Here is a 22,663-nt window from a genome sequence, read left to right on the forward strand (position 1 = left end):
CGCACTCCAGTGTCTGTTGGAGTGGTTGCCCTCTCTACACCGTGGCCTCTTCTTCACATGCTTTCCCTTTTGATTCCTTTGATCCTTTGGCTGCATCTAAAGGTCCATTAAGTGGCCCAAGTGATAGTGGTGGTTCTTTTCTGGCCTCGAAGACCCCGAATCCCTTTGTTGAAATCACTAGCTATGTGTCCTCACTGCTAAATTACTCTGTTACCCTTCCCTCTTGGAGCACAGGTGTCTCTTTCACTTCGCCGGTTGTCACTCTCAGTCTGCAAGTTCAAAGGTTAGGTTTTCAGTGTAGAGTAATCTCTCACTGTCCATCTAATCTGCAGGAAAGAAGCCAGCTCCTTCCTCTAGCGCGGCACTGGGAAGAGCACAACCAGTTTTACCTTCTATAACAAAGGGGGGCTAGCATGCCTCCCTGTCATCACTGCAGGCAGGTGGGTCCTGCCACTCCTGGGTTTTAAACTAGGACCAGCAAAAGGCCACAGGGACTGTGATAACTAACAGCTGCTTGCATCTGTTACTGCCTGGGTTAGAATTCTTCTCCATGGACCCAGCAAATACTGAGGTGCTCTTTCCTTCATTCCCTTAACTTTTCCTCTGATCTCTATCCATCTATCCTCTTTCCTCTTGCTGTCTTTCTGGCTTTGCTTATACCTCCACCATGTCTATTGCAATAAAGTAACAGAGGCACAATCAGTAGTCCTGGGGCTTAAAAAAATAAACTCCCAAAAGTTCAAGTCTACTGGACAAATACACAGTGAGTTAAATGGTAAGTGCCAAAAGCATCCAGCTGGTAGTCTCAATTGGCCGTGAACCAGAGCCTTGTTTCCAGGACATTCCAAGCGTCCCACAGCCAGGAACAGTGACTATCGCGACGGCAGGCTGATCCTGTCAGAAAGTCTACTCTGGCTCTGCAAGGCGATGTATGTCTCCTGTAATTAATACATATTTTATATGATGAACGGTGGAGCAAATCAGGACGAGTCAGAAGACTAAGGGTAAACCCCACCCCCACCAAGCACAGGCTACCAATAGGGATGTTCAGAGTTTTGATTACTCCCTGCTGGAGGGACAACCGAGGTCCATGCCAGGGTATGACACTTGGCCAATGTTTAGCTTAAGCTAGGGATAGGGCCAAGTTTCTTCCCTTGTGTAATTAGGCCCAGTCATCGATAGGGAGCTGAGATAAGTGATAACTCCCATTGATCCCCTGTAGGTCATGTAGATAGCGTCATAGAGACAGCACAGTGAAGAAGTGGTCTCTTTCGGAGAGGTGTGTGACTTTCACGATTATGTAGATTCCTCCTCCTTGGAAGTTGGCTAGATATACCTTTCAGTCATTCAAACGGGCAAAGGAATTTCAGGAGGCTCTTGACAGGGCCCTGCGCTTTTCTGAGAGAACATTGTTGGGCGATAACCTGCTCCTCAAGGCTTGAGCGCTTCTCAGCTTGGTGCCACTGTACTGGATTTGGACTGAGGAGGGGCTAGTTTATTGTCAGCCTGCAGGAGATCTCCCACTGCTCACCCCTCCATTAGCTTTTCTTCCCAAACCAAAGTGCCATATGATGTTGCCTGCTGATGGTAACATCCAGACAGCCCTCTCTGCTGATCTTTCTACAGGTGACATGCGTGATGGCACGGACTCTGTTACAAACTGTCATTACAGCACTGTTCACTACCAGTTATTAAGTGAGCCAGCGATCCCTACCTCTCAGGATACTTTTCTAGAGTGCACATTAGGGCTTGAGAGTTCTCTGAAAATACCCAGTTTGTTGGCATTCGGATATGCTCTACTTTTTCTAACTGTAGTTATTATTGCAAATGATTGATGTTTAACACTGCACGAAATGGTAGTTCTTGTAGGTAATGTGGGTTAGCCATCCTTCTGAAGTACCATTCTCAGTTGGTTCCTGCAACTTGACAGCATACTTTACTGTGCTGTTTCCCTGCAAATCATGAAATGTCTTAATACAGAACATTTGGCTATCAAGAATAGACTACAGCAAAGGCAACGACACATAGAAAGGGCTGTCACTCTAAAGTTATAGATGGCTATAGATTTATCACAAACACCAGAGATTTCTGAAATCTGCTTGGTGTGTGAGCTCATGCAATACTTAGCTTGCTAGTGTAAATTTTTTATTCACCACAACAATAGTGAATGCGTAGAGGCATTTGTGACACGGACTGAGACCCAGAACGAGACTCTGTCATCTAGAGTCGCACACCATGAGGACCATCCATACAGATCATGATTACAGGTGCCAAGTTGTAGAGTATTGACAGTGGTGGCAGTGATCATCTTTATAGTCTCTTACAAAGGAAGAAACAAGATTCACCTCTGTGCACTCATTCGCAGAGAAGAAGGGCAAATGTCTGGATGCAGGCCAATCAATCCATGTACAAGGAAGCATGTGGCCACAGCCCTGCAGAGGTCATGTACTGCCCAGATATCCTTCACGCTTTTGGATGGTAGCACAAAGCAGTCATCTAAGGCCTAAATAAAAGCGGAGCAAAAACACATATTCTCCTCTGGATTACTTCCTCAAAGTGTGCGTCTATGTCTGCAACGCAGAGCGTGCCAATCCAAATCAGGTTTACTGTGAAGCCAGACAGCCAATCTTCTGAAAATGGGGGATACTAAGATTATGATCTGCTGATTTCTGTCTCCTCGATGAAATATTCTGGTGTTTAGAGGGAGACTGCCTTAATCGGATCTGTTATGGTTGTTCAGTTTTTCTGTCCAAGTTTCACTGGGTGAAGCTTAACCTCCATTTGGACTTTTCTCAGGCCAGTGCCTCAGTTGACATATTAGATGCCCACAGAGTTACACATATGGGATGCTAGTCCCACTCTTCCTGGAGGGTGGCCACAGCTGTATCCTTGCTAGGGCCACTGGAATCACGTGATTCTGCTTCTGTGACAATTTTTGCCTGATTTTGCATGTGCCACATAATCCATCATCAGCTGCATAATCTGTAGATTTTAATAAACAATTTTGTTTGCTCAGACAGATCAAAAGTTAAAAAAATATAGCGACTTAAATTCGGGTGCACCAGAATGCTTTTTTCATAGATTTACTGCTCATCTTTCGGTTGATTATTCTCTTATTTGAGTGTTAAATTGGCACTAATAAGTTAAACTCTTTTCCAAGACACTGCGACCAGTTGTAAAAACGGCAAAATATTGAAGTAATACCACAAAATAATCCTTTTCTTGCTGCATTATTTAGTCAACCCTGCAGCATAATTTGGTCCTTCTCTGCCGCATAATTTCAGTGGCGCTGATCATAGCACTAGTGGAGTCGATTTGGTGTGTGGGCTTGTTCCCAGGGTCCTCTAAACCAATCTTGTGCCAATGGGAGTGAAGATCAGACCAGCGCTTTAGCCTTGGATCCTGTTGGCTTAAGTCAAGCATTATTAACACTGTAGAGTACCTTAGACCCAAAAGTAAATCAAGCTGTTAACACTCTTAATGCTTGGTTTTATTGGTTGTTCCTTTCTAGGAAAGATTTCTGTTTTTTTTTTTAGTGACCCTCACCCACTCTAGTAGTGACATGCTTCATCATCTGGTCCACCCCAGCCCCTAAAGGCCAGGGTGGGCTCAACCCACCAGCAGTAGCACTTATTTAGCTCTTACCGGGGAACTAAAGATCAATAAAAATACCTTACTGATCACAAAGGTTTCCCTTTATTTTCTGTGTCAGTAGGTTTGGATAAAACACAAAAACATTTGGGGTACTTTAGGGTTTTATGGTCCTATGACCCTCAACTATTGTGTCACCATGTTTCAGCCTTTTGAAGGCCTAGAAGGTCCCGGGCTTTCTGCAGGACAGTAAATGTCAAATGTAGCCCGGTTACTGATGAAACACTTCAGTAGAGTATAATAGGTCATGTGTAATGTATTAAAAATGCATGCAGGGCATAAATCTTAACTCGCCTGTAAGTAAATTGAAGCACAGTTGTGGTCCCCGTATAAGGAAACCACTTCGCTTCTCTGGTGGAGTAGGGTAGCATGCTCCTGTAGTTAGTTTAGTTTAGTTTATAAGATTTGTAAAGCGCATGGCGACCCGAAGGCATCCCAGCGCTACACAATCATCAATCATCAGGGGGAAAACGCGGCAGTTTGCACCTATAGTCACCTCTCACCCAGGCTTTGTGCTGGCATTCGTCAAGCACCTTTCTTAGTTTCTCGACATAGCCAGGAGGCAGGACTGCACTGAGGTTTCTGGCTGACTGCTGGGGTATGAGGCATCCTTGTGTGAAGCAAGATCTGGGAGATCTGTGGAGAGGGCTGCAGAAAGATAGAGCAAGCACAGATGTCTGGATGATAACCCCCAGATGACAATGCAGCCACATTTGGTTCCCCGCAAGAAGCACACCCTTTATGTATAGATATTCCTACCCCATCTTTGCATTTCATAGTATTATAAATAAGATGTTTCTATCAACCCATTTAATGGTATAAGAAGGATTACAGGCTGGTTTGCCCTCCTTATATTTAAATCTGTAAATAGCAGCACACATACAAATCTCAGCAATGAGTATCTAATTGTGACCTTTTTTTAACTGATTATATGGAAACATGACATTCACAATAAAACCGAATGTTTATAAAATGCATGATAAGTTTCAAAAGCGCTCCATCTTGCCTTTCAGTTACTTCAGAGCACTGAAATGCTAAGAGGTACAGTTCAACATACAATTTGGGAAAAGTTGAACTTAGACCGAATTGGTCAATAACTGTATCCAGTTTTGTTTAACTATGACCCTTTAATCTCAAACAGTTTATCTGAAAGATCTCCTTCAGCTAAACTCATTACCATATTAAACAATGTGATTACTTGGGAAGCGTCAGTGCCATGTCTCAGTCCCCCTCAGGTGGAAAAATATATTAATTCCCACCTATGTCCAACTGCTAGGAAAGGTCCTTGTGGTCACTCTTGCAGCATTCAGGTCCTAGGGCCAGCTATCTAGGCACCATATCTCTTTCCAGCCAAGGCACCTGCCAGCTCCAGTCCTCATTGATCATCTGGTCACTTTTGGATTCAGTAGTCCTTTTGCTTTTTGGTTCCTTGGAGCAGGCAAATATGGAGTCAGCCACTTGACCCTTGAAGAACAGCTTCAGTTCCTGAGTACCAGCATGTCAGGATTTCTTGAGTTTTCTTCTTCGTCTTCTTCTTCTAGTAGTTGTGCATATTCCTTCCTTACAAATATTTTTTCACCAGGTCCGAGAATGTTCTCAGGATGTGGTGGTGGGGTGGTGTAATTTCCTGTGTACTAGCCATCGATATAATTCTCTCCACTCGATCCTAACTACTTTCTTGCAAATTCTCCAATTCCTTTTGTAGCATTTCCTCTTTCAGAGTATTGCAAACCCTAGAATAAGATGACTCCTGTCATCTTCCCCCTGAAGAACTTCTAGACCCTCCTCTAGCCACTCCCCTGTGAAGATGAGGTATAATTTCCTTTCAGTGATCATTTGGATAGCACAATACAACATACAGTTCACAACCCCAACTCAGACCCCTTGTTTGAGCTACCCCTCCATCAAAGTAGAGGTCCCATGTCACCTTAGCTCATGCTCATGGTGGCCTGCCTTTTGGCGGGTCCATCATTTTTTTTTTTAAGCATTATACCCCAGGTTGTCAAGTCCTCCACCATTTTGTCATCTCTTCTAGTGAGCTCTATAGGCTGCTCATTTGGTATAGTCCACTTCAGTAACCCTGCCTTCCACGCCATTCATCTGAGGCCTTGAATGCTACCCAATGCATTGTAATCTGCCTCCCAGCCAACACCATACCAAGTACCATAATCTGTGTTTTCATTTGAAGTGTTTCTTGCCAGGCATTACACTCTACAGGCACAGCTTTATAGAACCCTCCAAAATCATCTCAATTTTGTTGGATATCACAGTCAACACCGTCCCCCCGAATTATGCAAGTTGTGGGAAGTCCAGGTCACATGCAAAACATTGGCAGGGTGGAAGACTACTCCTGCTGCACACTGTTTGTCAGGCATCAAGTGGGTTCTGTGCAGTTAATAAAACTGTATAAATTTGAATTGATTATTATGAGACACTTGTCAGACTTGCTCACAAGCCCTCCTCCAGTCAGCCAAGGATCTGTATTGGTTCTCAGCAGCAGGGTTCTAAACTTGTTATTGCCTAGGCAGCGCAAAGTATAAATCCTTAAAGTTGCTTTCCACCAAAGTTAACAAAAATCTACATTAACCAATAAATTAGATTTTTCAGACTAAGAGAAAAATAACTTTTAATCATCGGTATAGGATTTTCCCAGTCAGAGATATGAAAATATGATTTTTATGCAAGGTTACGCCTATTCATGCAAAATACAACTTTACCTACACAATGAGAACAGCTTTTGGATAATTGTTCCCAATGAGAACATACTGTTCCCAATGTGTACCATGCCACATTTTTATATATTTAGGACCAAGCTCCTCGGGCTTATAATGCATGCTTTAGGGGCGATTTATCTAATATATTAAAATAGATTTTCCTACATGGCAAAGACACTTTATCTTGCCATGTGTTACAGCACTATTAAACTGCTGTCCAGCCAGTGCACAAATCTACCCTCTGAAGCCACATATTTTTGTGATATTTGTGGGTGATCTGAATATCCGCCACCCATATATGGCATTTAACTTCCTTGACACTGATGCAACTTCTCCACCAACTGACATTGATCATACTGTACAGAGAAATAACCCAGTTGGGTGAAACCAGTTCATAGTACGATTGAATGGACCAAGCACACACACTGTGGCACTGAATAATGCTGTCGCAGTGCACAGAGTCCTAATATCTGCATAAATGGGGTTTGTAAAAAGCAGAAACATCTAGGGTGACTAGGCACAAAAGGTGGATTTCCTATTATTGCCATTTGCAAATAGTTTACATATACTATGCATTTGCATTCTGCTAAAACTCGCATTTCTCCATTTTTAAATGCGTGCCCTTGGGGCAAATTACTCATAATATTGTACCTTAGTATGGGTTTGAAAACTCTTTTAAGGCCCCTCAGTCCTTCATTTTGCTGACCTCGGATCATGTCTAATGGCATTGTGTAGGCATCCTCGTTTGAAAAGTGGAAGAGGGTTTCCGTAAGCACCGTAGTCATTGGTCCAAAATTCCTATTAGGGTGACATTCAGATACTCCTATTTGGGACCTCAAAAACTTGGAAATAATTGCTCAAGGAAGCAATTAGTGTTTTTGTTTTTACGGGGGATTTGGCCTACCCACCTTTTAACTTCCAGAGGCCCCGTTGATGCTGAAATATTCTCCATCGGAGTTCCGTGCTCCCTTTGCTCCAAGATTGACGTGCATTCATCTGTGTTAGCTAGTTGGCAGATTTGTGGGTTTGCTGATAAGGTACTTTCCCTATGAAGTTACTCTGATACTGGCTTCCCCAGTCCTCTGGCTAAGAGACCACTCCATATTATTGGGGACATAATAGTCTAACCCATGGGTACTCGCAAACATTTTCCCAGGGGCCAAAAAGTTTGGTCTGTGACATACCTGGGGGCCGCACTGATGCCAGGGCGGTGGCGGTCAGGTGGGGTGACTAGGGGGATTGGTGGCAAGGTAGGTGTAGGGGAAACAAAGGATATACATCTAGTGGCTGAAATAAACAATGGGAAACCAGAAAACCTGGAATTAATCCCAGCTTACCCACTTTTCCAAATTGTGTGATCCTAGGCAATTGTTTAGTGTCACTTTCCCTCCTTTTTCTGCATTATCACATTTAAGATGACCTCGAAATACATGATTCATGGTGTGCACTGCACATAACCTGCTTCTGTGTTTGATTTAATAAACTATAATGTTGTTTATGTATAATAGGAACCCAGGCCACCCATAAAGTGCACATACCAAGTGACTTGCCTCTTTAATTTACTATTGGTGGTGTTCTCAGGGTAAGGGAAATAATTAATGTTTCCACATTTATGTTTGAAAACTATCACTTTAAAAGGAATTCATCTCAATGCACTGATGAAATAAATTGTACTAAGGCGAAAAGGTTCTGCATGTTAACTAAATACACTTAATTTTGAAGAGACTGTCTTAGTTTTACACTTATGCTGCAAGATGTCTTTAAAAATGAAGGCGTTTCTAAAGTTAAGTGCAGGAGTCCCTTCTTCCTTTCTTTAGCACCAATTAAGTTTGAAATTAAAGATTGTGTGTGTATTTAATATTTTTGTTAGTGCGGAGTCGAGCAAACAGCTGCCCAGTGCTCCTGTTGCTCCAGGGGCCGCATGTAAAGGGCAGAGGGGCCGCATGAGGCCCGCGGACCGTACTTTGAGTATCCCTGGTCTAACCTAATGAATTTGATATTGGTTGAAATAAGTTGTATTAACGCACCCGTCCTGGAGCTTTGTTTATATTTGACCTGGAAATATGAATCCCTACCAAATTGTATATTTGTCGTTGTTATTTTATTTTTATTTTTTACAGGAAACAATGGCCCTTGTTCCCTATGATGACACACTAGCTGGTGGCTTACTGAAATTTCACCAGCCTGCAGCCACCTTCAGCTTTGCAAACCGCACAATACATATCCAGCAAAACTGGAATAAGTTAGGAGTGGCAGCAGTGGTGTGGGATGCGGTAGGTGCCCTAAAATATGTAAAAGATTATTGTATGGTAGGTGCCTTCAAATATGTAAAGGACAATTATGCTTTCTTTGTGTTGTGTGCAATGGCAAACATGTCCACATGTTGAGAAATGTATCTAGAGCTGCTCCATGGTCCAATCCATCGAAAGCAAAACATGTAGAGGATGAGTACTTTGACATTATTGACCGTTTGTACTTCTTCCTTGTTCAGCTTCTTACTTCAGAAAGTGTGCATCTATGTCTATCAAACAAGAAACCTTGCTAGTTCTTTAAATTTAATGCCTGCTTTAGGCCTATCCATTTGCTATAAGAACACGTTACTCACTGTTGTGTTTGAAACCTGTCTCTGAATGTCTTGCACCTCAACTAACAATTTCCCACATACGTTATCCTACATCTTTTTCTTATCGTACACTCTGTAAGGGCACCAGGTAATGATGCAAATTGGAGCATTCACGGTCTCGCCTGGGTAGTAACTTGCTATACAAATCAAAGAATTACAATTTATGGACCCACAAATGTGCCCACCTGTTTTTCTAAGATTCAGAAGCTTCAGAAACTTGCTGAAGTTTGTGTCCTATATCTGGCTAAGTTCTCTCTTTTTTGGTCTTTAGTATATCAAGATAGCCATGGACCTGAGAGTGGCCTTATTTTCAAAAATTGTGACATTCCTTCTGGGGGACTAACTTAACTCCTCTGAGCTGTGTGGAGCTGGGTGTAGGTATACCCAATGGGTTTAGGCCCTACTGTGCGTTGGTAGTGACACACACCCATGCCAAACAGTGTACCTGGCTGCCCCCTTCAAATATTAACTTAATTTCATCAATAGCTCTCCCAGCTTTTCTCTTTTTGGGTCGGACCACTTTCAGAGTTGATGCCATCTGAAATGAATCCCCAATTAAGGTTTTTGGTAGGTAGGTGGATTGTTCACATTCTTTACTGTGATCATGTGATGTAGTAAGTGACGCAAAGCTTTGGTGAAGGTTCACTGGGGAGAACTGTGTGCTCGCGTATAAGCCTTGATGGGTTACCCCAGATTTTCATTCTTACAAGTTGATAAGATGAGAATTAATGTGAGTTGGATAGTTATAATTTTATTATATTCAATTTAGAATGCTTAATCTACAAGCATAATATAAATGAAAAATGGCTATGCACAAAAAGCATTTATGGCTCGGATTAAAATAATGATTCATGTATGTACAACACCTTGCACAATTGTTTATTTTCTCGCTTCGGCCACTCTTCGGCCCCTGCCGACCTGGAACATCTCTGCGTACATCTCTTGTAGATGATTCGAGAGTTGCAGTTAGTTCTGGTTTTGGTCTGTTGCTGAACTGTTTTTTTTTTTCAATTTGCATGCACCGAGTTTTGTTACTTGTCCGATTTGTTAAAATTTTTAGAGGTGGCTTCCATTTCCCCAGTTTACTGTTGACTGTGGGTGGATGGGTGATGGCAGCATTGTGACAGCCTACTTCTTGTGCCTTAAAGCTAATGGTGCAATACATGTCTCGCTGTAGTGTGTTTTTTTTTAGCTCTTATTATTGCTGCTCTAGTCGCCTATAAAGCTACCTGTGTGGTGCTGAGTAAGAAAATTTTTCTTCTCCTTTTCAGTGGTTCTTTACCTAAGGTTCTAGCCTTGGGTAAACGTGGCGTGGTGTGGCTGTAGGGCCATGTTGGGAGCTTAGTGCGGGTCCTCACGTCTCCAGTTCATCAAGTACTTAGCTTCTGGGTGTTGGTAATTGTTTATATGCAGCCCAGCCGGCCCATGTACATAAACGTTTGTACGGAGAAGGGTGTTCATTGAGTCAATTACAAGATTACTATAATGCATGCCTGTCACATTTTATGTTTTGTCACAGGTGCTTCCTTTCCTCTGTCTTACATAATTGTCTCGTGTGTGCTTGTTTTGACAGCTGATTGCTGTGTTTTCATAAAGTAGGGGGCACTTAGCGGTTTTGGACTGGAAGTGCTGGCGGCTGCGAGCTAATTGTTGTAGGATTGCTGGTGAGCAAGATCATTAGATGTCCTCGGGGATGGCATGGTTAGCGCAGTATCTCATGGGCATCTGAATGCAGGAGGTGCAGTGTGGAAGGTTCAGCAGCTGGATGCTCTCTCTACTTACTTTTTCTAGAGAAATTGTGATTGACCCACTTGGCATTTCCTTGCCTGTATTTACCCCTCCCGAAAGGCCTGATGTACAAAGCCTTTTCGTGGTCCCAAAGAGACCCGTTTGCAGAATGGGGCCGTTTGTGACCTCAACAAGTCATTTTCTTATGTACAGAACTAAATTGCTATACAGTAACATGTTACCGAATCGCAGTTTTGGTTTACAACTAAATACCGATTAGGTATTCGGAAGGGGAATGTTTAGGGCGTCCCTTCCAAATACTAAATCGGATTGATATGTGTTAATGTTTTGCAACCGAATTTCGGTCGCAAAACTCTGATCTTTCACCACCTCCTCAAAGGAGAAAGTAAGGGACTTCCTCTCCTTTGTCAATGTTGAAAAAAATCACTTTTTAACAATAGGCAGGGGTCACATGAACCACTGCCTGCGCTTAAAAAATTAAACTTGTACATCTTTTTTTTTTTTTGTAACATCCCACTTTCCATAAAGGGAAACAGGATGCATTTTAAAATGCTTTCTTTAAAAGCAATCACAGATATTGTGGTCTGCTGAGTTCAGCAGTTCACCATGGGAAACGTCTTAAACAACGCGTCGTGAACAACGCAGATGTTTCCCACGCAAGCGTAACCACGCTTGCCGGAACAACAACTGCCTTTTTCTGTGCCTTAACCACACATGTGCTGAACTACCATATGCATGGTTAAGGCACAGGAAAACGCAGAGTGGATCGGGAGAGGATGCAGTGAGGTAAGTGGGGTTGGGGGTAGTTTTTAGGGGTGGAGTGGGCAGGGGGGTTGGGCTATTTTTTTTTTTTTTTTTTAAGGAGTGGGGTGGGGAATTTGGGTATTTTGGGGTGGAGGGGTTGTGCTATTTTTTCTATTTTTTTTAGGTTTTGAGGGTAGGGTAGATTAAGGGCTTTTGGGCTTTTTTTTTTAGGGGCAGGGTGGGGAGGTTTGGGTATTTAAGGGTAGGGTGGTCGTGCTATTTTTGTTTTAGGTTTTAGGGACGGGGTGAATTAAGGGATTTGGGTGGGGCTATTTTTTTTTTTTTGGGGTGGGGGCAGTCTGGGTATTTTAGGGTAGGGATTTATGCTTTTTTTGGGAGGGATTTTAGGGGTGGGGTGAATTAAGGTATTGAGTGGGGGCGTTGGGCTATTTTTTTTTTTTAAGGGGTTTGGGGGTCGTGCTGTTTCTTTTTAGTCTTTTTAGGGGAGGGTGTGGATTAAGGGCTAGGGGGTGGGTGGGGCAGTGGCACTATTTTTTCATTTTCTTTAGGGGCAGGGTGGGGGAGTTTGGATAATTTTTGGGGGGGCTTGGGGTGGAAGGTGGGTAGTTTATTAGGGGGAAGGTTTTAGGGCTCAGAGTGGGTGGGGAGTGTTGGGGTAGTTCAGTTTTTAGGGGTGGGGGTTGGTATAGTTTTGTTTTTAGGGTTCAGGGCGGCTGGGGTTCAGGGAAGTTTTGTTTTTAGGGCAGGTGGTGGGGTTGTGGTAGTTTAGGTGTGGGGTAGTTTTGGGCCCCATGACAGGTGGGGAGGTAGTGTGGTAGAACCACGCATGCCGTTTTGCATACCGTTTTCACACATGCCTTTACTAGGCATGCTTTTACAACAAAAAATCGTTGTAAAGAAATGTGTGTTAAAAGCATGCGTGGAAACAAGTAGTGGTTTCAACCACGTTGTTAAGGCATGCATGGTTCCAACATGCATGGTTCCATCATACATTCGTTCACCATCTCTGTGATGGCTACTATTCCTAGTGGCTCTCAATTTGTGACCTACCTCAATAATATTCATGAGATAGGTCGAATTGCTACCCAAATGGAATCAGTAATTTGCAAACTGAACTGTTAGTATATCAGTTTGCTAATTACTACACTGGTCACAAATATACTGGATGCAAATTGCGACCAGCTCTTAGTAAATAGGGACATGACTTCTGCAAGTACTTCTGCACTTGACTCTCAAGGTAGCGAGGGTAAGTAGTCACAGACTTCTCAGGGAGGTAGTGTGGGCGTGCTTAGCTCTCAACAGTCAACCAACAGACACAATCATCTCAGTCCAGCCCAATGCCTGTCTTTTCAAGAAATAAACTTATTTTTAAGCACATTTTATTGTAGTTTGTCAGACATCAAAAACGCAACTGCCCAATATTATCATGAAAGACCATGCACCAGCAGACAGACAATAGCACAATCCCAGACACATACACAGTCACACCCATATATGTATAGCTTAACGCCCCCAGGTGTAGAGTAACATCAATTTTGTGAGACGTGTGATAAGTGTGGGTTGCTAGGATCACCTCCCCAAAAGTATGTTGGTTATCTTCTTCCATTCCTGCAGATTATCTTGCAGCTTTTTATCTGTACACACCATCTTCATCTGTATTTCTGCTTCTAAGAAACAATCAGAAATGTCTTTATGCCACAATTATAAGGAAGGGTCCTGGGGTTGTATTTAGTGTATCATGATTCTATGCTTGAAAAGGGCTCATAGTAAGGATGCACATTTAAAATAAATGTCACCCTTTTTATGCAAGGGGTGTAACCCTAGTATAGTGTGCCAAGAAACATTTTATTGATACCTTCCGAATCAGGGACAAAGGCTTCAACATTTTCACCCAATATTTATCAGGCCACCGGACACACCCAGATATTTTGAAGGAAGTCCATTTTGATTTTTTTTTAACCTTCATTCGATTGCGTTGGATCTATATTGCTAGTGGTTTGTGGGGTACGGTAGACCCAATGCAAAATCTTAAATTGAATCAGGTGAAAGCAGGTATTACTAGAAACAATCTTATGGTACTGTATCCCTCTAGCCCAACTTGGGTGGGGGTGGGAACAGGGCAGTCCTGTCTATCTGCCACATGGCTCAAATCATCAAAGTTACTATTGTTTGGTTGGATTGGTTCTGTAACACTGCCTCTATAAGGAGGAGACCTGTCTGCCCAATCAATAAGTTCTGTAGTCACCTGTATTGTGGTAGATTCCGGGGTTTGACCCGGGACCTTGCCCTAGAAGTGCCGAGCTGCTGCTGTCATGTTAGCAAATGCCAAAAACTGGCCCAAACCCGCAGAGAACCTCTGTCTAGCCTCCTTAAATGTGATAAAGGCCTGCCCCTCTTGCCAATTTCTGTGCACCCTCCATCAGTCCACACAGCTGTCTCTGCCGCCCGTCTTTGCTTGTGGAAGAATGGGTATTCCCATATTTCCACCCTCACCACATGTTTACAATATTGCTCCCAGGTCTGAGACATTGATACTACAGTATAAGGTAAAAGGCTTTCTGAGCCATTCGTTTCAGTACCAAATGCACTGTTCCTCACGCATCCCTACCTTGTAATTTTGTCTCTCCACAGCTGTAAATGCTGCATCTGTGATGCCCAGTATTAATACTCAAAATCTGGGAGGGCTTTGGTATGCTGGACCTAACCCCCGGGAGGTGGTCTGCCTCGTAGAAGGACAGTTGTTATTGTGTCCGTTCTGCAGATCACTCTCTTTAGTAATAAAACGTGTCACCATGGAAGTATTAGCATTTTACTGAGGGTCACTCTTTCCGCGAGTGACAATGGTAGTTTCCGCCAGAAGGGGAGATACTTTTCCATGCCCTGCATGATCTTATCAATGTTGAGTACTGTGCCTTCCACAGCAGTGTGGGATATGTGTAAACCCAGATGAGAAAGCAAGTACTTATAACTACATAGTTGCACTAAATATACACAAATCCATTGATCATACAAAACAGTGCTTGTGAATCGCTACACTTGCACTGTTGCCTCTGCTACTCTCTTCTGGGTAGCTCTCACAGGAGTTAGTTTGAATCAAGCTCAGGTGCAGTAGTAGTATGACGAGTCAAATGTGCATGCAGTCCTTTTTATTCTTACTCACTTTTTTAGATGAATGGCACATTTAGAGTCCTCAGTCACCTTCTGTTAGAAGAGCTGGAAAGCCTGCTGGAGTGCATTGGAGGGTAGATGCAGATCAAATCTGTCTCTCATGCTCACCAAGCCTCAGTCTGTGTAGCCATGCCGAGGGGTCTGGTGCAGGTATAGGCACGGGCTCATCAGTCTTTACCGGGGTTGAGAATATATGCTGGCTGGATTATCCTGGGATGGTCACAGGTGTTGGGATCCCAGTTGGACCAAGGAAGGTGAAGCCTGGATTGGGTCTTTGGCAATCTGGTAACTGCTGCCCCTGCCCAGGCCTACGGGAGATGTCCATATTATTATGGTTTCCTCCAAGATGAGGATGACAAACCAGAGGGTACAGGAATCATAGGTGCTCCCTAATTCTCTCTTAGTAGTCTGCTCCCACTAGACATCCCACAGCCACCTGGGACTCCTTCTGGCCAGTCTCCCCTTCAGGGCTAGGCAGCCTGTTCCCCTCTCAGCAAGAAGGCAGGCTTCTAGGTTTTTCAAGGCAGATACAGACTTCAGGTAATGTTCTCTCATCCCTGGGAGACTGGTTATCAGTCAGACACCAGCCCTGGTTGATCAGCAGTCCTTTCAGTGTTTTGAGGGCACTCCTTTCTGTGGACATACAGGACTTGGAACTAGGGTAGTTTGAGTTCCATTTTAATTCACAGCCTCTAAACCGGGATTGTGGATCCATGGTCTCAAACTTTTGAACCAATATGGTATGCTTCTTCTTTCATGTTTCCTCCATAAGCTGCTTTACACAGCCTTTGCTAGAATGAAGCTTCTCAAAGCAAGTAGCACTGGGACTGCCACCAGCCTGGAGCACCCCCAACAGAGGAACAAAGAAGTGTGAGGTTTCTGCACCTGCTTGTCTTCCGCCCAACTGAAGTAGAAATAAGGGTCAGACAAAAAGGGATGAACTCTACTACAAATGTCCTTGCGTTACACAAGAGAAACTACATTTCCAACCCTCACTTACCATCAACCAACAGGCAGTACTCAGGAAGACTAATCCTCACCTCCCTGCTAACAGGAATCCTCGGGGAATTTCTGAGCCTAGCCCTGTCTTCATGCTCCAGCATACTCATTTTATTGTCTGGACCGTCTCACTGCCTCTAAAGGAATGCAGGCAATACACTTCCTCTATCTCCAAACATAGTTCTCAACCTCCATCATATGCCAGGGCATCCAAAATGGATCCTACTATCCTCATTTACTCAGGCTTGCTCATACATACAAATGATCACAACGTCATACTTGAAGATCCTGCCTCTTGCCCCTAGACACCAAATGGCAGTGCTCAGCAAGACTAATTGTTTTGAAGTAACATGGGGCAACCATATTCCTAGGAAGCTGGGCAAGAAGGAGAGTTTGAAAAACAGTTGTTTCTTCGGAATCATCAAATCCATATTCAACATTTCTAGTCAAATAAGTCTTTCATTGAACAAGCTCACTATCGGCAAGATATATACAAATTGCATTGATATAAAAATTATAAGCATTATTATACAGTAAGCATAAATATACAAAAAGATGCTCTACTTTAAGTGGTGCAGTGCATGTGACTTGTGAAAACTGACAATGTGATTTAGAAACAAATAATTCAGAACATTTAGTCTCAAACATTAAAAGCTAATCGTGGACCCAATCATTGTTAGGCTCGATATCTATCTCCCAAACAAATTATCATCAGATTCCGAAATTTCTAATATGTCAATGCTTTGAACCACTCTCCCACACACCTTCTTCTGCCTAGAGGGGTCTTCATAAGGACAAGATGCACCCTCTCACTCTGTGGGATCAACTACAACATGACAGAACGTACAACCCTGTATCATTCACTTCAAACATTGCAAGAGCTGGTAAGTAGTCCCTCTTCTCAGAAGATATTAACAAGTATACATATATCAAGAGAAGGCTTAGCGGACTCCCTTGAGTCTGAAATCAGTCAAAACACTTGGTGGAACTTCCTCAGTGCACAGAAGAGAAATTGCAATCCTACCCCAGTGCTAAGGAAGGCGAATCAGCATCTCCTCATTAACAAAAGGGCTTATTGAATTTCCAACTGTAGTCCTGTCTCCATACTTCTCAACTGGGTGTCTATATCCCCTACGACAAGCCACATGATTTCAGGCAGTATACTTCCCCTGCCTGGGAACATAGACTTCACCGTTGATCATGTACTAGACCAGGGGCATCTAAAATGGATCCACTGGCCTCTATTACTCAGGCTCACTTATACACACAGATTGTCAGCACATCATATTTATTCTGAAACTAACATCTTCTTTTGTGACCAATGAATGAATTCTTGTTTTAGAGTGCAGTGAGACTCCATTCCTCTCAGACGTTATTTCTCAGAGATCAAATGAGATACTGAATAAAAGGTGTCCTTCACTCAAGCCAACGCATTGATCAAAGGCTACACTGGAGTCTACCAAATCATTGCTGATCGACAGCCTGGAAAAGTAGTCAACTCTACCATTATCCCTGCCAGCATTGTGTTGAATACAAAAATTGGATTCACACAGCTTGTACAAAATTGTAACTCGCTGGAAAGAAGCTATACCAGTGCCATTCCCTGACAGGCTTAAGATGAGTTCTAATTGTGATTTGTCTTCTCCATGAGAAAGTTTTAAAATACTTAGCACCACAATTGCATCTTAGAGGTTCTCTTTCAGGCATGGATTACTTTTGCTTATCTTGAAAAAGCACCCTGGTGGATACAAGTGCAGCAAGATTGCCAGAGAAGTTCTCCCCCTTTCATGGCTGGGCAAGTACTGCACCCAGACCAACCCCAGTGGCTTTCAAGGTTCACAATGCAGTCTGCATCTTCCTTTAATGGAGTTAAAGAGAGGGTATTAATAATTTTGTATTTTTTAAAACAGTTTACTGACATGTATTACATCCAATATTATTTAGCATTCTTCTTTATGAGTACTCTAACAGAAGCTGTTCATTTAGAAACATTTTCAACAAATTGTGAATATTATTTGCATAAACCTAGAAAAGAAACCAGGTGTTCTTTGGTTTGGGTATTTGTGCTTTTGTATTGGCCTTACAAATTCTTGTGGTCTTAAACCTTCACAGGTTACAGTGTCCTGAATATTCAGCTTACTTCCTAGTAAATAATCTACATTTCTCAATTGGAGCATCCTACCTTGCTCCTGCAAGATTTTCAGAGCTTTACAAATCTGTTATTGTTTTCACCTCCTGAACAGCAGTGGCATCATTCATGTTTCCAGTTTGTCCCTAAGTCCTTGGAAAATGTAGGTGGCCGATGAAAATCAAAAGTCATGCACTAATAAAATAAAAAGCCAGTATCAGGATGGAGAAAAGTGGTCCAGTGTGTACAATTAGGGGTTGATTTATTTGATGGTAAAGAGCACATATAGTAAGGATTGAAAATAATTTCACCCCTGCCATGATCACAAATAGTTCTTGGATTTTGGGTAAGGGGTTGCAATGAACCAGAATCAGTTTGTTAAGGGATCTGGGATTGACACTTAATCTCAATTTGCTTGTCTTCGTATGCACCAGAATTATTGAGGAGACCCACTCCAAGGATTCCACTGGTTTAGTTATACCTTCTTTGCATATGTTTTTCAGTGTAGTAATTATTTAAATAATCAAGTCTTGGACAACAGTTCTGAATTTGCTTAGCATGAGAAATAGTTTCACCTTATGTGTAATAAACTCTGCGGCTCGTTTTAGTCTGTGGTAGTGGCTTTATTCCAGGTTAAAGTCTGGATTCGCTTGATTTATACTTTTTATTATGTTGTGTAGTTTCATTTCCAATGGATTATAGGTGATAATGGTGCGATGGGGAAGTGGAGGAGCAGTTAATTGTGAGCATTCAGTACAGATGGTACATATGGTATCTGGTTAAGACCTTATTTAAACGATTAAGAAAAAAGACATATTAGAAAACTAAACAAATGATCTGAAATAAAAGTATAGGCACTTATGAGGCTGAAGCAATAGTAATAAAAAATAAATTATACAAATATGGGAGGTAAATGTATAAATATACAACAATATGTATTTACTTGTTTGCACCCTCATGATGGCTGCTGTGATTTCCTTTGTTTAAATTGTCATCTATGTATTTGGAAGGTTTGAGCTAGAAATGGGAAAGTATAGGCAGTGCTACTTCTATTCTCACTGCTACCCTTAGTACAAAATATTTTGGGAGTAGAGCTTTGAATATCTCAGTGCTCCAATGATTTCTAGTATCATTTGTACTGAGTGTGGGATGCTTAAGAGGGACTTCTTTTCCTCTTGCAACTGGAAATGTGCACAATATTCCTGTGGGCTGATGTAAAACGTGGAAGGTTCTGCAAGCATGTAGTGGCTTAAGCCAGCTGACTCATAGCCCGCTCACTGTGTATTTGTATGTGTTGATGATATCAGCTCTGGCAGACAGCTAACCTGCCTAAATTGGGAATGAACATTGAAATTCCAAAAATAAATTTCTGTTTCTATGAAAAGCTGAAACTGTTGTTCCTTACATCTTATAAGGTTCCTATGATTTATTCTTCTTTCCATTATTGAAAAAGCTGTGAAGTGACAAGGCAAGCACTAGTAGCCCTCAAATCCTCAACAACAAAATGTCTGTTAAAAACTTTGGAAAATTAATACAAAAAATTTAGCAATGCCTAAATATCTTCATCCCACGCAAAGGTAACTGTGGAAAACCAGTTATTATGACCAGTTCCCCATAAGGTAAAGGTGTGGTAAGCCCATCGTTCCAAATTTACCACATAATATTTTAAAATTTTTCATACCCTCAACTGAGGGCTTGAGCTTAAGTGTTTTTAATTCAAAATATCACTTTGCCAACAGCCAAATCTACTGACGTTTGATGATGACCGCCTGCTGTAAAAGTTGGTTTACATATTAAAGTCACAGCTTGCAGAAGTTGGTCAGTGAGGACTTTGAGTGTGGAATGGAAAGCTGTGAATGAAGCTGTGGGGGAGCGTGGAAGGATGAGAAGATTGCAAAGGGTAAAAGTTAGGAGGATGTGGAGTCTGAAGAGTAGGTCAGTAAGTAAGATGTGGAGGCAAATGATGAGGAAGATAATAAATAGGATGTGGGGGTGGAAAGAATAATCTCAAAAGGATGAAAGGAGAGAGATGACAACAGGGTTAGGAAAGGATATGAAGGAGAGGGAAAATCTGTAGGATGTGGAGCAGGATAGTAGAATAGTAGGAGCCTTTATGAACGGTAAGGGCTAGAATCTCATATACAGTATGAAACAGAAAATTACAGTGAATAATATCAATGTTGTTAGAAATTGGGTTTCTGGTTGGCAAAGGTATGCACCCTTTCCAAGCAGCAACCACAATCCTAGTCAGGGTTAGTCAGTTACACACCATAAAATCTCCTGTGCCCACCTTCTGGTAGCTTGGCACAGAGCAGGGAGGCTTAACCTAAGAGGAAATGTGTAAAGTATTTGTGCAATACTTCAAACATTAACACAGTGAAAACACCACAAAAATACTTCACACCAGTTTAGAAAACTAGATTATATTTCTATGAACGAAACATGACCAAAATGACAAAAATACAATAGTAGAAGCTGAGAGATGAACGTTTAAAGACTAAACTTAGTTATAGTGCTTACAAAAATAAAGCACCCACAAGCGGTAACTGGTGCGCCTGACTGGGTCAAATCAAAAAAGTCAGGTCAACTGCGATGGAGCACAGGTCTGGTACAGGGACCAGGCTTTGGCCTGCTGAAGGAGTTCCTTGGTTCTGCGATGTGTCATCTTCAAAGCACAGTTGCGGGGATCAGAGGCGGGGATGCATCATTCCTTTCGATGTAGGCGATGTGTTGGTTCCAAGCCGCACAATGTCAGAGATGTGTCAGAAGCTGTTGGGCAGTTTTGGCAGTTGCAGCACTTTCTGGCAGTTGCAGCATTTTATACCCACTTATAAGGCCCCATGACTGGATTGGCACCACTTGGCAAGGCTTTCAGCAAGCAAAGTCCAGGTGCTGTTGCAGGATAATGAGAAGTCTTTGATGTCAGAGGCCAGCCAACATGCCCTTGGAGTCACTCTGGTTCAATTGAGATGTGTCTAGTCCATCCTCAGCAGGGCAGAAGGCAACAGACAGCAGAGCAGAGAAAAGCAGTTCTTCCAGAGCAGCAGTCCAGAGTGGCAGTTCTTGTAGCAGCCCAGCAATCCTTCCTCTGGGCAGAGTTCTTCACAGGTCCAGTAGTGCACTGAGTTGGTGGTGTCTGACGTCCAATACCCAGAGAGGCCTTTGAAGTGCACACAGTCCCTCTGCCCTAGCTCCAGACTCACTACAGGAGGGTATACAGCCCTCTGTGTGGGGACAGTACTCTGCCTATTCAGGCGTAAGTGTCAGCAGCTCCCTCCCATCCTGTCCAGGATGGCCCATCAGACTGTGGATGGCCCGTCAGTCACACCTAAGCTCCATTTGTGTGTGGCTGTCTAGAGGGAATGCACATAACCAGCTGTCACCCCACCCCTGACATGTATTCAGAGACAGGCAGAAGGAACCAAATGGCTAAAATAAGAAAATGCGAACTTTCTAAAAGTGGCATTTTCAGAATTACAATTTAAAATCTGACTTCACCATAAGTTATGAATTTAAATTGTGATTCCAGAGACACCAAACCAGAGGGTTCCATCTATTCCCAATTGGAAATTACACTTCTAAAATGTAATAAACCAATCCCACTGTTATCCTATGGGAGAGCTAGACCTTGCAGTAATGAAAACAAATGTAAGAGTTTTTCACTACTGGGACATGTAAAATGTAAAGGTACTTGTCCTACTTTTTAAACATGTTGTACCCTGCACTTGGGGAGTCCAGGGCCTACCTTAGGGATGACTAATGTACATTAAAAAGGACGATTTTAGTTCTGGCAAGAGAGTTAACTTAATAGGTCGACATGGCAGTTTAAAGCTGCATACACACTAGCTCTGCAGTGGCAGGCCTGAGATGTATTAAAGGGCCACTAAATGGGTGGTACAATCAGTGCTGCAGGCACACTAGAAGTCTTTAATTTACAGGCCCTGGGCACAAGTAGTGCAGTTTACTAGGGACCTATAAATTAATGAAACATGCAAATTATGGATAAGCGTGTATTTCCATGCTTTAAGCAGAGAGCACATGAACTCTAGCATTGATTAGCAGTGGTAAAGTGCCTAGAGTCCTAAAGCCAACAAAAACGATTTCAGCAAAAACAGGAGGTCAAAAGGCAAAGCGTTTGGTGATAACCGTGCAGAAAGGGCCAGGTTCAACAAATGTCCAGTTAGTTCATTTACTCTAAAGAGGGAAGGGGCTTCAACTTACATGCAGATAAATTGAGCAGTTAAAACTGTGATCTGCAAAGAAAACCAGAAGTATCTCTGAGGACTTAGGAATTAATCTGCCCTCTTGGTAATTGCAGTGGCTTTCTCTTACAAGGGATTAGAGTTTATGGAAGCGGTACGAATGTGGGGAGTCTGCACCACACCGTTGTACTGGTCCAAAGATGGCTATGAAACCGGACAACTCTTCAGGCTAAAACCTCAGTTGCTTAGTTTTAAATACTGCAAAATGTACAACACATTAGTTCCTAAGCCCTAAAATCTACAGCTGAAACCACAAGGCCTGCACCACAATAATGTCACCGGTGCAGGTCTCTGATCTGGTGTTGATGCCACAGGTGACTGGGTGGGTCACCAGTGCCTGGTTAGGAAGCTGTTCAAGTCATTCGAGTCTAGTCAGTAGCTGAGAACATAACTGGTTCTTATCTTTATAATCGCACATATTGATGTAAACGTGGGTCAGTAACAATTCATCGTGGCCCGGTACATTGAAGGGAAGCATCCCATACTATTACAGCCTTGGTCTAGGCTATTTGGTGGTTATGGGCATCGAGAATCCAGCTGGCTTCCACTAAGTTCAACGTTTCCACCATTTCCTTTTTGGCCTTATGGTTATGGTCTCTTAAGT

The 22,663-nt window shown here is 42.6% G+C and overlaps 1 protein-coding gene across 3 annotated transcripts in view; it reads left to right on the plus strand.

Moving 5' to 3' along the window:
• METTL21A (methyltransferase 21A, HSPA lysine) overlaps positions 1-22,663 on the plus strand; it is a 65,347-nt gene that overhangs the window by 13,038 nt on the left and 29,646 nt on the right. For all 3 annotated transcript variants that reach the window (XM_069225966.1, XM_069225964.1, XM_069225965.1), the window contains exon 2: positions 8,486-8,638. In XM_069225966.1, the coding sequence (XP_069082067.1) occupies positions 8,492-8,638 (147 nt within the window). In that variant the 5' untranslated portion in view covers positions 8,486-8,491. The remainder of the gene's footprint in view (positions 1-8,485; positions 8,639-22,663) is intronic.

Source organism: Pleurodeles waltl, chromosome 3_1, assembly GCF_031143425.1.
Source record: "Pleurodeles waltl isolate 20211129_DDA chromosome 3_1, aPleWal1.hap1.20221129, whole genome shotgun sequence".
In the NCBI taxonomy this organism is placed as follows: domain Eukaryota; kingdom Metazoa; phylum Chordata; class Amphibia; order Caudata; family Salamandridae; genus Pleurodeles; species Pleurodeles waltl.